The following is a 17,048-nucleotide window of genomic DNA, read 5'->3' on the forward strand; positions in this document are numbered from 1 at the left end:
TATCATCATCATTTGTTACTGTTTAACATATGTAGATTGCTTTCAGCCAAAAGTCACTTCAAGAGTCCAAGGTTAAGAATAGATATCATGAAGTCTTAAAAAGAACTTAATCAGAAAAAAATGATCAAATCAATTTCTCAGCATTAAAATACTAAATTCAGTACTGACTTTTGTCCTTTGACTTTACTTGTACTGCTTAGATCAATCAACAAATTAACACTTCCAAAATCACTTCCCTGTTTTTCAAATAAGCCACACAAGCAACTTAGAAACTTAATAAATTTTAAGTGTCCTGTATTTGGGGGAACAGTTGTTAAAACTAGTAAGCTCTCTGTTATAAATATATAGGTCAGAGCAAAAAGTCATGTTGTCCACTCATCAACTGCACTGATATTTACTGGACATTACTTGTGGGCCAGGTGCAAGGTGTGTGGTGATAAAGGCAGCTGCTGCCACAACAGGACTCACACACTGGGGAAGAGGCTGCTGACTCTCACCCCACAGCTTCACTGATGCAATTTCATCGACTATGAAAAGTTTGAGTGTCTACCATGAATCACATGACAGAAAAATGTTTTATCTTGGTGATGAAAACAAAGTAGAATAAACTGTTGTGCCTTAATGTATCTGATGCAGCTTAAAATTCCTGTCCCACAACATAAGGAAAGCAACTATAACAGAGAAAAATTAAAATGACTGATGTGGCCAGTCTTCTAAGCCAAATGTAATTAAAGGTAGAAGTTATGCTTCTTAGTGCTGCTGAAAAATAACCTGTGAGTATAAGTGAGATGAAACAATGATCACATTTTATAAGGATAGCTAACATCATTTACATAAATCCCGAAAACATCTACTGCAGAATTTGATGCCTAAACAAATTACTCAATGCTCAAGACAATTATCTCAATGATGGATAGTAATAATTTTTCATATATTTAAGACTACACAGATACAAATTACATTAAATGAAATACACTTGATTTATGTCTTTATGCTTATCTCTCTGTATGTCAAGCTTTGTCATGCCCATTACATGGTGAGGAACATTGCAATTCTTGTTTGTGTGTTTATAATCTAGTATTCAAATAAGCTTAGCAAATAAGAGTGAAGAAGCTGATGACAGTGATAATACCAAATGCTTTCCCAGTACTTCCTATGTGCCAGGGAGTGATCTATGTGCATTCATAATTCAATTGATTTAGTTTTCAAAACAATTCTGAGAAAATTAAAACAGAAATTTAAAAATAAAGGAACTGCCTAAGGTCACAAAGCTTGTCAGTTGTCAGGATTAAAACCTTAGTCCTCTGGTTTTCAAGCCTATGCTTTTAATAGCCTTTCTTGGGGGGTGGGGAGGGTTGGTGACATTGAACCCTGGCCACACAGTCTAAGCATGTGATCTACCACTGAGCTACATGCTCCTACCCACTGCTCTGTACTGCAACATGGCAAGCAACTGCTTTTGTTAAATAACTGAGAGAGAGAGAGAGAGAGAGAGAGAGAGAGAGAGAGAGAGAGAGAGAGAGATGAATTCAGCATTCTAGAAATATAAATATTTATACTTGGAAACCTAACAAGTTAAATCTTTTTTTCTTTTTTGGTACCGGGATTGAACTTGGGACCTTGTGCTTGCAAAGCAAATGGCAGAACCACTGAGCTAAATCCCCAGCCCTAACAAGTTAAATCTTCACTCTGACTTCTTTCTTAAAAGTCTATAGTCTTATATTCAAACTTAACATGCCCAATATCAAACTTTTCACATTGTTATGCAAACCTATAATTCATCTTGTAACTCCATTTTTATACTGATGTCTGTGACATCTCAATTTTCAAGGTTAAAAACTTTAAAGTTAACTATCTTATGTTCTTAAATGCAATATCTTGTCTGCCTTTAGTCTTCCTTAAAATGTTTCTTGCACCCATTTTTCATTCCTACTTAGTGCTACTGAGATAGGAGAGAAGGGCTCATTCTGTAACAGGCACTTTTTCTTCTTCTTCCCCAGCTGCCTTATGTGTGTCCCTGTAGGCAGCCCAGCTGGCTGGGCCAGGACACACTGCTTTGGTTGTAGCCGGCTTTGGACATGGACCTATTCCAGATGACTATGCTGTACAGCCTCTCTGGATGATCCTGCCCCTCTGCAGCCTTCTTCGTCAGGTCTGCAAAGCACCACTCCCACCATGACCAAACAAAAATTCTGACACTGCACATGTGTGAGCCTGACTTTCTTCCTTTCTAAAAGCAACCTCCCCATACCCTTAGCAGGTTATGGATTGTTCGTCTGTATGCTACTACCTAAATCCTTTTTTTTTTTGGAGATAGGGTATCTCTGTGTAGTTCAGGCTGGTCCTGAACTCACTATGTAGCCCAGGCTGACTTCAAACTCACAGCAATCCTTCTGCCTCAGCTTCCTGAGTGCTGGGATTACAGGCGTGCACCACCATGCCCAGCTACTACCCAAACCCTAATGAAACCTCTTCCAGGTGGCATATTTTTGTGTATTCATGATTTATATCTTGAGTAGAACATGCCACAACTGGTATACTAAGAGCGGGTAACACCAAAGGCTGCTGGCCAGAAAATGACCAGTAGCTGGGGCTAACACAAAAGGCTGCTTGTGCCAGAAGCAGCCGGCAGCTGGAGCTGGTGACACCAAAGGTCACTGGCAGCCAGGGAATGATGAAGAGCAAGAGAAATTGCCAGGATCCCTCATTTCCAGGGGCTTCCAGTTGGTAGCTGCTGGCTCCAGGGTGAGGAGGGATGCTAACCCTGAGAGCTGATAGTGGCTGATGTTCAAACCTCGGGGCTGTTAACGCTGAAATAGTTACATCTTGCCTACTTGTGATTCCAATATGAACTGAACAAGGACCTTCAGCCAATTGGGAGCATTTCTAAAAGCCTGTAAGAGGACCCTCCTCTTTAGAGGGCCCTGAAGAAGGTGGACAATAGTGATGGTCATTAGCAATGGGGAAGTAGCTCAAGAATCAGCCCAGCCAGGCATGGTGACACTCACCTGTAATCCCAGCACCGTGGAAGGCTGAGGAAGGAGGATTTCAAGTTTGAGCTCAGCCTGAGCAACTTAGTGACTTCACTAAGAGAGGCTACTGCAAAATTATAGAAAAAGAGAAAAAGGACTAGGGGTATACCTTAGTGTGAAGCCCCTGGATTCAATTTCTAATACTTGGAAAAAAAAAAGTCAGCCCATGTCTGATTTCCATCATACACATGGCTGAGGATCTGTAACAATTCATGTTCTTAGAACTTGCATTTTAGATTTGTTGCAATTACCAACTGGTTCACTCTATTGGGGTTCATGGAATTGTAGTCTTAGTTGTCTCTTTCTAGAATATCCTTCAGAATATTTTGGAGTGCTTGTTTGGTGGTCAAGAATTTCTTCAGACATTCTTTATCATGGAAGTATCTTATTTCTTCATCAATTTTGAATGAATTCACCAGGCAAGGCAAGCAATTAACTATGAGAAAAGAAAGGGAACCAACAATAGGAAAATAATATGACAAGAATAAGTCAACAGATATCAGCTATAGTCATCAATGTAAATGGTCTCAACTCACCAATCAAAAGAAATAGATTGGCAGAATGGATCAAGAAACAAGATCCAACAATATGGTGCATACAAGAAACACATTTAACTTAAAGAGAAATTCACAGACTGAAAGTCAAAGTATGGGAAACAATACTCCATGTGACAGGAACCTGAAAAAAGTAGGAGTAGCTATCTTATTTGCAGATAAAGTGGATTTCAAGCCAAGACTGATCAAGAGAGACAAAAAAGGTCACTGTATCCTTGTTAAGTGAATAATCCAAGAGAAAGTGATAACAATCATAAATATATATGCACCAAATTCCAGCACACTCAACTATATAAAACAAGTACTAACAGATATGAAAATCAAAGAAGCACTAATACATTGTAATGGGAGAATCTCAATACCCTACTGTCACAAATAGATCAACTAGACAAAAAAATATCAGAGCTGATCCAAATCTTTGAATAAATGGTCTTAGTAGATATCTACAGTGTTGCACCCCACAACATCAGAATACACATTCTTCTCAGCTGCACACAGGACTTCCTCCAAAACAGATCACATATTAGCTTAGAGAACATGGTTAAGTAAATGCAAAGGAACTGAAATTATCCCATGCATATTATCAGATCATAGTGCAATGACACTGGAAATCAATGGGAAAAGAAACCAAAAAAACTGCATAAACACATAGAAATTAAATAACAACCTCCTGAACAACCAATAGGTTACAGATGAAATTAAAAAAGAAATTAGACAGTTTCTACAATTAAACAATAATGCCAATATAACATATAGGAGCTTATGTGATGCAATGAAAACTGTCCTATGAGGGAAATTTATAGTGGTGAACTTCCACATCAGAAAAACCGCAGGCTCAAATAAGTAACCTAATGTTGAACCTCAAGCTTCTAGAAAAAGAAGAGCAAGTTAAACCCAAAGCACATATGAGGGAGGGAATTATAAAGATCAGAGCAGAAATTAATCCAATTGAGACTAAGAAAACAATACAAAGAATCAAATGGATCAAAGAGTTGCTTTTTGAAAGATTAAATAAAATAGACAAACCCTTAGCCAACCTTATCAACAAAAAGGAAAGAGAAGACCCAAATTCATGTAATTAGGAATGAAAAGAGTGAAATCACAACAGATCCTGAAAAAATCCAGAAGATCAACAATACCTACTTAGAGAATTTGTACTCTAATAAGATGGAAAACTCAGAAGAAATGGACAGATTCCTAGATTCATATGAATTACAAAGCTGAATCAAGAAGATATAAAAATTCTAAACAACCCAATATCAGTCATGAAATTGAAGATATAATTAAAAACCTACCAACAAAGAAAAACCCAGGGCCGGGGATTTAGCTCAGTGGTTTCGCAGCCTGCTGCATAAGCACAAGGACCCGAGTTCGATCCCCAGTACCAAAAAAAAAAAAGAAAAAAAAAGAAAAGCCCAGGTCCTGAAAGATTCACAGTTGAATTCTGCAAGAAATTTAGAGAAGGTCTAATGCTACTACTCCTCAAACTCCTTAATGAAATTGAAAGGGAAGCAATATTCCCAAATTCATTCCTGGAAGCAAGCATTACCCTGATATCAAAACCAGAGAAGGATCAAACAAAAAAAGAGAACTACAGGCCAATCTCCCTAATGAACATAGATGCAAAAATCCTCAATAAGATTCTGGCAAAAGAATGCAACAAATCATTAAGAAGGTTATATACCATCATCCACTAGGATTCATCCCAGGAATGTAGGGATGGTTCACCACATGCAAATCACTAATTATAATACACCATATTAACATAGCCAAGACAAAAACCACATGATCAGCTCAATAGATGCAGAAGACAAAGCATACGACAAAGTCCAACACCCATTCATGATAAAAACACTACAGAAAATTCAAATACAATATCTTTATCTCCATTTGATGAAAGGCATCTATCTATGACAAACCAACAGCCAAAAACATACTAAATGGACAAAAACTGAAAGCTTTCACTCTAAAATCAGAAACAAGACAAGGACGTCCACTATCACCACTCCTATTCAATATAGTTCTAGAAACATTAGCCAGGGCATTTAGACAAGATAAAGAAATAAAAGGAATAAGGAGAGAAAAGGAAAAGTTAAATTATAAATTATTTGTGGATGATATGATAACCTACTAGAAGACCCCCAAAACTCTTCCAAAAGACTCCTAGATTTAATAATCAAATTCAGCAGCACAGCAGGATATAAAGTCGACACTCAAAAATCAATTGTACACAAATAACAAACTCACTGAGAGAGAAATTAGGGAAACCACACCTTTCACAATAGCATCAAGAAAAAACGAAATACTTAGGAATCAATCTAATGAAAGAAGTAACACACCTTTACACTGAAAACTACAGTGCTCTGAAAAAGGATACTGAAGAGGATATCAGAAAATGGAAAGATATCCCTTGTTCTTGGGTAGGAAGAACCAATATAATGAAAATGGCCATACTTCTGAAACTGTTATACAGATTTAATGCAGTCCCAAAATACCAATAGCATACCTCACAGAACTAGAGAAAATAAATAATAGAGAAAATAATAATAAAATTCATTTGGAACCAGAAGAGACCTAGAATAGCAAAAGCAATTCTGGGCAACAAAAGCAAGGAAGGGAGCATCACAATCCCTGACTTGAAATTATACTACAGAGCTACTGTGATAAAAATAGCATGGTACTGGCAAAAAAAAAAAAAAAAGACCCAAGGATCAATGGAACAGATTAGATGATGCATAAACAACTCCAAACATACTCAGCCACCTTATCTTTGACAAAGTGGCCAAACACCTTCATTGCAAGAAAGATAGCCTCTTTAATAAATGAGGCTGGAAAAACTAGTTTTCCACCTGCCAAAGATTAAATCTAGACCCTTATCTCTCAGCATGTACTAAACTAAAATCGAAATGGATCAAAGATCTATCTAAATATTAAAACAGAAACACTAATCCTGGTGGAGATACAATAGGTAAGACTCTTGAAGACAGGTGTAGACAAAGACTTCATGAAAAAAATAAACCCTGGTTGCACAGGAAATATCACAAAGAATCAACAACTGAGGTCTCATCGTATTAAAAAGCTTTTGCATGGCAAAAGAAATCACCAACAGAGTGAAGAGACAACCCACAGAATGGAAAAAATTTTTATCAGCTATTTCTCAAAGGGCTAATATCTAGGATATATAAAGAATTCAAAAAACTCAGACTCACCCCGGGGATTTAGCTCAGTGGTGTTGCTGCCTGCCTCGAAAGTGCAAGGTCCCGAGTTTGATTTCCGGTACCAAAAAAAAAACAAAAACAACAGAACCGCCCCCCCCCCCAATTTAAAGACCCAATCCAAAAATGGGCATTTGAAATGAATACACACTTCTCAGACTAAGAAGTATAAACAGCAAATAATCATATGAAAAAATTTCAAAATCATTGGTCATAGAAGAAATTAGAATTAAAACAACACTGAGATTTCATCTCACTCCAGAAAGAATGGCTATTGTCAAGAAATCAATGCATAACAAATATTGGCAGGGCTGTGGGGAGAAAGGAACCCTTCTCCACTGTTGCTGGGAGTGCAGACTGGTGCAACCACTGTGGAAATCAGTACGGAGAAATCTCAAAAAGCTAGGATTAGAAGTTCCATTTGACTCAGCTGTGCCCCTTCTTGGTATATTCCCAAAATAAAAACACCATACCACAGTGATATACGCACACCCATGTTTATAGCAGCACAATTTGTAATAGCTAAATCCTGGAAACAGCCCAAATGCCTATCAAAGGATGAATGGATAAAGAAGATTTTTTTTTTTTTGAAGATGTGGTTTTTATATACAATGGATTACTACTCTGCCGTAAAGAAAGATAAACTTGAGGCATTTCTAGGTAAATGGATGCACCTTGAGACTATAATTTTAAATGAAATAAATCAAATACGTATGTTTAAATATTACACTGCTTCTCTTGTGTGAGATACTGAAAGGGTAAATAAGGACCAAAATGTATAATAGATATTGGTAAACAGAACGAAAATGTTCAAATGGGAAGGGGTGGGAGGGAAAGAAGGGAAAAGAAAAAAAGAGAACAGAAGGAAGAAAACGACATAGCTTCTGTAAACTAGGAGGGGAAGAAGGGTTGAAGTGAGGGGAGGAGAATGGGGGAAAATAGCAGAATCAAGATATATTACGTGCAGGTACAAATTCACTATGATGAATGTGACCATTATGTTGCATATCAAACATGCAACAATAGTTAATTTTAAAAAGAAAAACATTTCAAAGATCATTTTTATTTATTTAGGTTTATGACTATTCTACTTTTTTCTACAAAGAACTTGAAGTGGTTAGTTTTCACTTAGGTATTTCTTTCAATCTTATGGTTGTCATCTGAATGAAATTTTAGAAAGTATTAAAGGCTGAAGAGAAAATCAATGTCACTAACTCTGCTCCCCGAGAGTACTTGTCAGTACTTGGTGACTGCTCATTTTTCTGTCAGGATATTTCACTGCAGAGATAAAGAAAAGACCCCAGAGGATGAGCTGACTCTGTATTATCTAGATGAAATTTTCTCTTCATTAGAGAACATAATTGAGAGTTCCCTGAATATTAGTGATTGGGAATAAATATTAAATAAGATTTCCAGAAAGTTTTATAGGGGTATTACAGTTGAAACACTTGCCAAGTAAAGCTACATAATCTCTTGTCTGGAAACCTTTGAAAACAGAAATATTCTTACCCATCAGGAATGATTTAATAGTAGCCTGCTAGAAGGTACAAAGATAAATGACATTTTCAGTTGCTACATGACATTACTGAGTATTTTACACTAACGAAATGAAACTGTATGTAATTTCCCTGTGATTTCTGGCATAGCATATTATGTAAGGTTTAAGGTAAATTATTATCTTCTGCTAATTTAAAAGCACATGCAGAGAAGAATGAGGAATTCCTTAGAATATCACTAGCAACTGGCTACACAATGTCCCGGATATTTTTAGTTCACTTATACTGTTCGTGTTTACATGACAGAAAATTCTTGTCAGGTCTATAGAATATAATTTAGAAAAAAAATAGTTGCAAAAAAATAATTTCTGTAAAAAATTTTACTAAATTTATAGGTGAAATAATTTATCTATTAAGAAAACATTAAATTCTTTGTTAAACAAAATGCTTTAATCAATATTGATATGCCATCAAATTGGCCACTTATGGGTTGTCAGGATTACTCAATGAACAACAGAAAGTGTCCCCACTGTTTTGACTATTTGCGGTTCTGGTTCTCTTTCTTTTCTTAGTGGGTGGGTGAGGGTGTAAGTCCAAGGTCCTAATCTGTGCCCCACAGACAGACTTCACAGATATTCACAAATACCTTGAAATTACACTAAAGATGTTATGTGTTTTTTTACTTTTTCTGGCAAGAGGGTCATACATTTCATGAGATTTTTAAAGGAATTTTGAGGCCTAAGTAAAGACAATTTTGCCTGAGTTTACTGTCTGGAATTTATGTACTTTTTATCTTTTTAAACTATGGATACACTGGTTGTTTCAATGTTCAATTTCTTACACACAGCATATTCATAGCAATATATTCTATAATTATTTCTACTTTTGCTTTCTTTAATGTGGTGCAAGAATTTAAAAGCCACTTGCTAAACTACCTAGTACAAAATTATTTTAGATTTTTTTGGCATTCTTTCTGTTCTATTAGTGTCGGCTTCCTTCTACCTAATTCAGTGGCAAATCTTGTAAGGTTTTCAACCTCGTTTAAAAAAACAGTAATTTTCTCTTTTTGTATTCATGTATTACTGATGTATTTAAAGTTTAAATTATGTATTTCCAAAACAAGTAAAACCAGTGTAAAGTGGTTTGGGAACAAAAACCCTGACACTTGTTAAGCAACTGAGAAACAATAACATGAGAGTGCAGTTAATTAGGTAAGGATCACCAAAACTCCTTGGGCAATGGTAAGCTTGCTTTGCACAGAAATTTAGTTCACTGATTAATGTCCTGAGATGACTAAGTGGATGGCAGCCAAAATTAACCCTTTTCTATTGCACCTTATCTTTATGTTAAGGCTGCAAAGTAGTTATTATTTCATATTGTAAGTAAAGGAACTGGAATTTACTTTATACTGTAAGTAAAGGAACTTTATATTATAAGTAAAGGAAAGTAAAGAATTTATTTAATGTTCCTAAGGCTATTTAGTGACTCATGGAAAAATGGAGCTCCTATACTTTAAATCAAAATGTTTTCTCATTGAAATCATATTGCTTTTCATTTTAAGTCCATCAGTTAAAAGAGTTGTTGTTTAGTCATACCTGCGACATATAATTCTGACACCAAATAGGGAAAATAATGATATTTTGAACAATAAAATTTAATCCTAGAATGTGACAAATGGTGACTGTAAAAATTGCGATCTCAAATTTTTGTATGGCTACAAAAGGCCTGACTACTAAAAAAGGAAATTCAGGGGCTGGGGATTTAGCTCAGTGGTTCTGCCGCCTGGCTTGCAAGCACAAGGACCTGAGTTCGATCCCCGGTACCAAAAAAAAAAAAAGGAAATTCACTGCAAGGTTCCAAATCTTTTCTCATTCAGTTAACCAAAAATATCGCAAGTTAAAGGAGGCAGGTCAGCTTTAGATGCATTGCAGAGCTTTAGGGTATAGTCTCAGGTTTATTCTTTCCCTTTCGTGCTTCTCCCCTAAGCAAGCTTAACTACTCAAGGCCTGAATACAACCTTATAAATTTATATATTGAGCCGGGTCTCATTCTGAGCTCTTTACTTGTATATTCCATGGCCTACTTGACATGTCTACCAGCAACATGAATATGCATCCAAATATAACCTGTCCCAGAAGGAAACTACTTCTTGTGGTTTCCTCCATCCTAGCAAACAGCATCTACCCAGGTGCTCAAATCCCAGGCCTGGTTATCACCTCTGATTTCTCTCTTTTCCTCATCCCTTTTACCTGATTTACTGCCAAGTCCTGTCCTACCTCCCTCATTTATTTCAAACTCTCCATTTCTGTCTCTGCTTTGAAAGCACCCTCCTCCCAACCACTACCATCTGCTACCGGAACACGGTAATACTCTAAAATCTGGTCATTCTGACTCCTGTTCTGCCTTCTCTCTAGTCTATTTTACACAGTATTAGCTAAGAGGGACTTTTAAAAATCTAAAGATTTCTCACTAGTGATTTTATAGCACTGCTGCACTTTGGATTTTAACTTAAAATAGTCCGACTTACACATTTTACTTTAAGGACAAGTGTCTTCCTTAAAATAGCCCACTTATGTTCTGACCCCTGCTTAGCCCTTCAACCTTGCAGTGTTTTCTCTGCTCACTAACTCTCCCCAACCACAAAGGTCTGTCTGCTCCTTGTTAGCACTGGACTTTTGTACTTGCTTTTGTCCATCTGCCTGGAATATTTTCCTGACTTTTTTTTAGTATAGTTAATTACTTCTCATCTTTCAGGCTTTAGTTTAAATGTCACTTTTTCTGACTACTCTTTCTGAGATAGTCCAGCCCTCTAGAGCTCCTACTTCTGTTTTAGTTACTATCACACCACCCCATTTATTTTCCTCAGTTCACTTAAAATGCCCAAAGTATCTTGTTTATCCACTGCCTTATTATTTGCCTTTTCCCACTAGAATAAAAGCTCCAAATGGGAAACTACACTTACAAAGCTTAGAACAGTGTCTGGAAATAGAAGACGGTGTCTAACCTAGACAAATTTTATGTATTTGTGTGTGTGCATGTGTGTGTGCGTGCATGAATGTGTGTGTGCAGGAGTGTGTGTGTGCATGTGTGTGTGTGTGTTCTGAGACAGGGTCTCAATATGTAGTTCAGCCTGGCCTTGAACTCACTATGTAGCCTAGGATGGCCTTGAACTCATGGTGATCCTCCTGCCTCAGCCTCCCAAGTGCTGAGATTACAAGCATGTGCCACCACACCCAGCTTAACCTAGACAGTTTTAGTTAATTCCCTAGAAACAGGTGACTGTCCACACTATGGTAAAACATTTCTTACGTATGTATGTATGAGCTGGGCTTGAACTTGTGATCCTCCTGTCTGAGCCTCCCAAATAGCTGGGATTATAGGTGTACACACCATGCCTAGCTCAATAATAACATTTCTAATATGCTATACTCTTGCTTTTCCAAAGTTTATGTTAACTACTTGCTCTCATAATAGAACTACTGAGATAATTCAGTGATTATATTTTCAAAGTAGTCATCAAGTGCTGTAATAAATTTGAGAGACCATTGCTAGGAAAACTGACGTGTTCTAAAGCTCTTTTATAAAGATTATTTCTAGAGGCTTATTTTAAAGTTATTTGAAGAACAAACTCAAAGTTACAATGTAATGAGTGAAATTCCCTTCTAACATCTAATTTTAAGTGCTTATCTTAAAATAACATTGGAAAAATGCAAAGTTCATTCATTTACCAAACACTGAAATGAGCTATGCAACATGCCACATACTGTGCTGAGTCCTAGGGAGACAGAGTAAGATGGAGTCACTGCTTATGAACTGCTGGAAATACTAGAAAGCTACCAGGCTTAAAATATAGGTATTAAATACTATTAACAGTTCATGGTGCTATGGGAACACATATGGAGGATTAGAGTGGTCTCTCCAGAGGAAGTAGGCTTTTAAACTGAGAAAGAAAAGGAAAAGAAGAAAGCCACAGACAACCAAACCCATGTGTGAAGGCCAGGAAATAAGAAAGGATAATAAATTTAGGAAACTGAAAGTTCAGGATGAATGGGACACAGAGTGTTACCAGGAGGTGGGGTGGAGGTGAGGGAGGAAGAAGCTAGAAATGTAAGAAATATAGACCACAAGGGATTTTATAAACCAGGACAGGAAATTGAGATTTATCCTGAACACACAGGAAAGGTGCTGACATACTTTTAAGACAAGAAGTGACCTGATTAGATTTGAACATCTGAAAATCTTGCTGACTGCAGCAAGAAAAAGACTAGCCAAATTAGGGAGTTCCAGCATAGTTCAGGTGAGCAATGCTGATAGCCTAAACTACAGTGACTGAAGGGAAGTGGACAGATTTCAGAGATATTTAGGAGGTGGAACTAGTAGCATTAGATTTAGAGATGTGCAGAGAATGAGTTCAGGACAACACTCAGAATTTTGCTTGAGCAACTGGGTAGAGGATATCACCATTCACAGAAATGGGAAATGCAGGGTAAAATACATTAATGGGCTCCGGGTGAACATATGGAGTCTGATATGGAAATATTTGGTTGAGCTGGAAATACAGATTATTTCAAAAAGGTCAGCATTAGATGTTTTATAAAAATAATTACCTCTTTTGTATTATCACAGAAACAGTATCCCAACCCATATGGAAAGGGGAATTGTAAGTTAAATATACTTCAGTTCTGTATACACTGGCATATGAAATGATACGGTTATGAGGTAAGAGCAAGTTTTTCCCTACAATGCATTAGTCTCTTTAAAAATTACTACAAATACTTTAAATAAGACAAATAAGAAAAGCTACAGCCCTTTAACACATGAGATAACAGGTTTACATTTGAGCCAATGTCTAAGGCATTATAATTAATTACTAAAACTGCTCAGATCATTCTGCTATTATTGCAACACAGTTTAAGATTGAGCCATGGCAATTTTGGTGTGTTAAGGGAAAATTCCCCTAATGCATGAAATCCCTTACTGATGATGGAAGACTGAATCACATAAGGTTCTATTCTATAGTATACGAGAGAATTAAAAACAATAGGTGTACTATTCATTTCAGGGAAATGATGGATCTGCCAGCTGCAGCAAGTGCTTTTTACAAAACTCTCTTATGACAAATTAACATAGCATGTGCCAGATGTTTTTTTCCTGTTGAATTATACTATAATATGCTTCAGTTACTTTTAGTAATTACATATTTTGTAATCTGCCAGTACCTGCAGCTGCCTCTCATCCTGTTGATTAAAAAAAAAAAAACTTAAAAAAAAGCAGTTATGGCAGCCAAACATTACAGATGTACAGTCAAGAAATTACAATGTTTTAGAGAGTGAAGGGAACTCCTTAAGCTCAAATGCTGTGTAACACACACACACACACACACACACACACACATGGTGAGTATCACTAATCCAAAATGCTCCAAAATCTGAAACCCCTTGAGGATTGAATGACATAATAAAAAAGTGTTTTGGGGCCGGGGATTTAGCTCAGTGGTTCTGCTCCCTGCCTTGTAAGCGCAAGGTCCTGAGTTTGATCCCTGGTACCAAAAAAAAAAGTTTTGGATTTTGGAGCATTTCAGATTTTAGGTGTTGGAGTAGGGGATGCCAACTGGTAAATTCTATGCAAATATTAAAAAAAACATCAAGCCCTCCCCAAACCTCAGAAATCTAAAATACTACTGGTCCTAACCATTCCAGAAAGATATTCATTCTGTGTGTGTACACATAAATACACACTCACAGTTTGTTTTGAATTAGAGAAGCAAATATTACACATTGTATAATCAATCATTTGCTCATTTATTCAATATAATCTTATTGAACAGGTTCAATTTTATTGACCATGTCAAGTAAGATGTTAGCTCATGGTTTTTAAAAAGAGATTGACATAAATGATAGTCTCTACTATAATTTGGTTAAGCCCCCCCCCCAAGAATGAGAAGAATGGTGTGGGAGTTTAGAAAAAGGAAAGAAATCTTTCAAAAGAATGAGGAACACCTTCCAGAAACATTGGTATTTGAGTTGGTCTGGAGGGAAGAGAGGTTTTCCAGGTGGGGAGCCGGGAAAGGGTAACCACAGAGGGAAACAGTGTGCACAGGCTTGCCCCTAAGCCATCTTTCACTCCCAGCCCTTCCTTCATCCTCTCCGTGCAATCCAGTGCAATCCATCGCACCCTCTATTACTTCTAACCAACCCAACAAACAAACCCACCTAATCCATTTTCTTTTACTTCTTAGTCTAAACCTCCATCATCTTTTTAAAAATTTTGAACATGAATAGAATGTGAGAAATTCTAATCTTAAAAGTTTATTGCTATTTGGGCCAGGGATGTAGCTCAGTGGTTCCGGCACCTGCTGCGCAAGCGCAAGGTCCCAAGTTAGATCCCCGGTACCAAAAAAACCCCAAAACAAACAAACAAAAAAGTTTATTGCTATTTCTTTTTTATTGTCACAGGATAATTGTATATATTTAAAGGATATAGTGTGACACTTTGATACACACATATAATTGTAATGAGAGCATTTTCCTTACCTTACATTTATCATGTTTTCTCTGTGTGTAAACATATGCTTCTCCTTTAATTCCTTATAAAACATATAGTAAATGCTTTAACCTTACTATACTTTAGAACATCAGAAACTTATTCCTACTATATGATTATATTTTGGTATATGTTATCCAACCTCCTTTTATCCTCTTTTCCTTCTACTCTTTCTGGACTCCAGTGATAACTATTCTACTATTTACTTATATTAGATTAACCCCCGCCTTCTGGAGTGTTGGGGACTGAATTCAGGCCTGTGTGCACGCTATGCACTCTACCACTGAGCTACAACCCCCAACTGTATATTAACTTTTTTTAAGCTTCCCGATAGGAGTGAGGATGTGTGATATTTGTCTTTCTGTGCCTGGGTTGTTTCGATAAACATAATGACCTTTAGTTCCATCCATGTTGCCATAAAAACAGGATTTCATGGGCTGGGGATTTAGCTCAGTGGTTCTGCTGCCTGCCTCATAGGTGACAGGTGTAAGGACCCAAGTTCTATCCTCAGTACCAAAAAGAAAAAAAAAAGAAAAATTTGGGCCGGGGATTTAGCTCAGTGGTTTCACCGCCTGCTGCGCAAACGTAAGGACCCAAGTTTGATCCCCGTTACCAAAACAAAAACAACAAAAAACAACAACAACCCAGGATTTCATGACTGTATAATATTCTATTACATGGATGGATGCATAAAAATAATATACATATATAGCAGATATAGTATACATATAGTGTCAATTGATATATATACCTAATGGTGGATTGTGATGCATAAAAGTACTCTTCACACACACACATTATACTATCTCTACAGATACTATATACAGATACTATAGTATCTATATATAGTGTATATACACACACACAGCTTTTACTGATGGGTAAATGGATAGCATGTAATAGCTAGACAATTTTATGTAACCATTCATCCATCAATGGTCACCTAAATTGATTTCATATTTTTGCTATTGTGAATCATGTAGCAATAAACATAGCTGTGCAGATATGTCTTTAATATAATGATTTCATTTCCTTTGGCTATACCACTAGTCCTGGGGCAGTCGTATAATATGGTAGTTCTACTTTTTTTTTTTTGGTACCAGGGATCGAACTTGGGACCTTGTGCTTGGAAAGCAGGTGGCGGAACCACTGAGCTAAATCCCTAGCCCGGTAGTTACTTCTGAGAAACTTCTGTACTGTGTTCTATAATGGCTGTACTAATTAACATTCCCTAAGTCACTATTATCTCTTACCAACATTCTTGAAATAGCCTTCTAAGGTCCTCAGCTTTTCCTCTCATGTACTCTCTAATGGCTACAGTGATCTTTTTTTAAAAAACAAAAAAATCAGATCCAGTGACTTCTCTTTTGAAAACTATCTAATGGCTTTTTTCATACTTTTAATTCCTTACTTAACCTGGCCAATATAACACCATAAGAGGGTGTTATAAGCCTGTAGCTCAGTGGTAGAGCACTTTCCTAGCAAGGCCAGGGCTGTAGGTTTGGTCCTCAGCACTTCAAGAAACAAAAAATAAAATAAAACAACCCCCCTCAACCTTACAGGATCAAGTCTGTATTTGTAGCAGAGATAATTAATGTGCATCAAATGTTCCATATGCTCTGTAGTTTTCCCAGACTCCTATGTGGTTACTTTGGGTCCATAGCACTACTCTGGCCAAAAAAAGGCTGTTAGCCAAGAGCTCACATTCCTCTTCCACCTCTCTCTTTTCCTGTTCCAGAGATGTCAGAAAACCACGTGCTCAAGATGGTGAACCTCCACCAGCAGGGTCTTTCTGCGAAACTACCTTAGACATGTAGTTAGCAAAAACTCAACCTGCTGTTATCCTTAAGATTCCTGTTCGTTTCCTGTGGGGGCTGGCACTATTTAAAGTAATATGCTGCTTAAACCCGACCTTATCTTACACTACTACTGCCTTCATTTTGCATATATTTCCTTTTTTTTGGTACTGGGAATCGAACTTGGGACCTTGCGCTTGCGAAGCAGGTGGCAGAACCACTGAGCTAAATCCCCAGCACAGATAGTCTATCTTTTACTTCAAACATATCAAGTGTATTCTTCTTTTAGGGGTCTCCAAACAAGCTGTTCTTTCTGCTTTGTGTGCTTTCTCCTGATCTTTAAATGACAGGATCCTTTGAATCACTATATCTCAGTTTAATTCATTTGTTCACAAATCTTTCTTTTTACCCA

General features: G+C 37.0%; 1 protein-coding gene across 5 annotated transcripts in view; it reads right to left on the minus strand.

Moving 5' to 3' along the window:
- Window positions 1-17,048, minus strand: part of Sclt1 (sodium channel and clathrin linker 1) — a 181,687-nt gene that overhangs the window by 13,091 nt on the left and 151,548 nt on the right. The window contains exon 18 of one of the 5 annotated variants that reach the window (XM_087193287.1): window positions 2,575-3,468. The exons of the other annotated variants lie outside the window; for them this stretch is intronic. Within the exon in view, the coding sequence (XP_087049413.1) occupies window positions 3,465-3,468 (4 nt within the window). The 3' untranslated portion in view covers window positions 2,575-3,464. Of the gene's footprint in view, window positions 1-2,574; window positions 3,469-17,048 lie in introns of those variants that run through there. 5 annotated transcript variants of the gene reach the window in all.

The sequence above is a fragment of the Heterocephalus glaber genome, unplaced genomic scaffold (assembly GCF_053883595.1).
Source record: "Heterocephalus glaber isolate CG9 unplaced genomic scaffold, H.glaber_assembly_v1.0 deba00001586, whole genome shotgun sequence".
NCBI classification, from domain to species: domain Eukaryota; kingdom Metazoa; phylum Chordata; class Mammalia; order Rodentia; family Bathyergidae; genus Heterocephalus; species Heterocephalus glaber.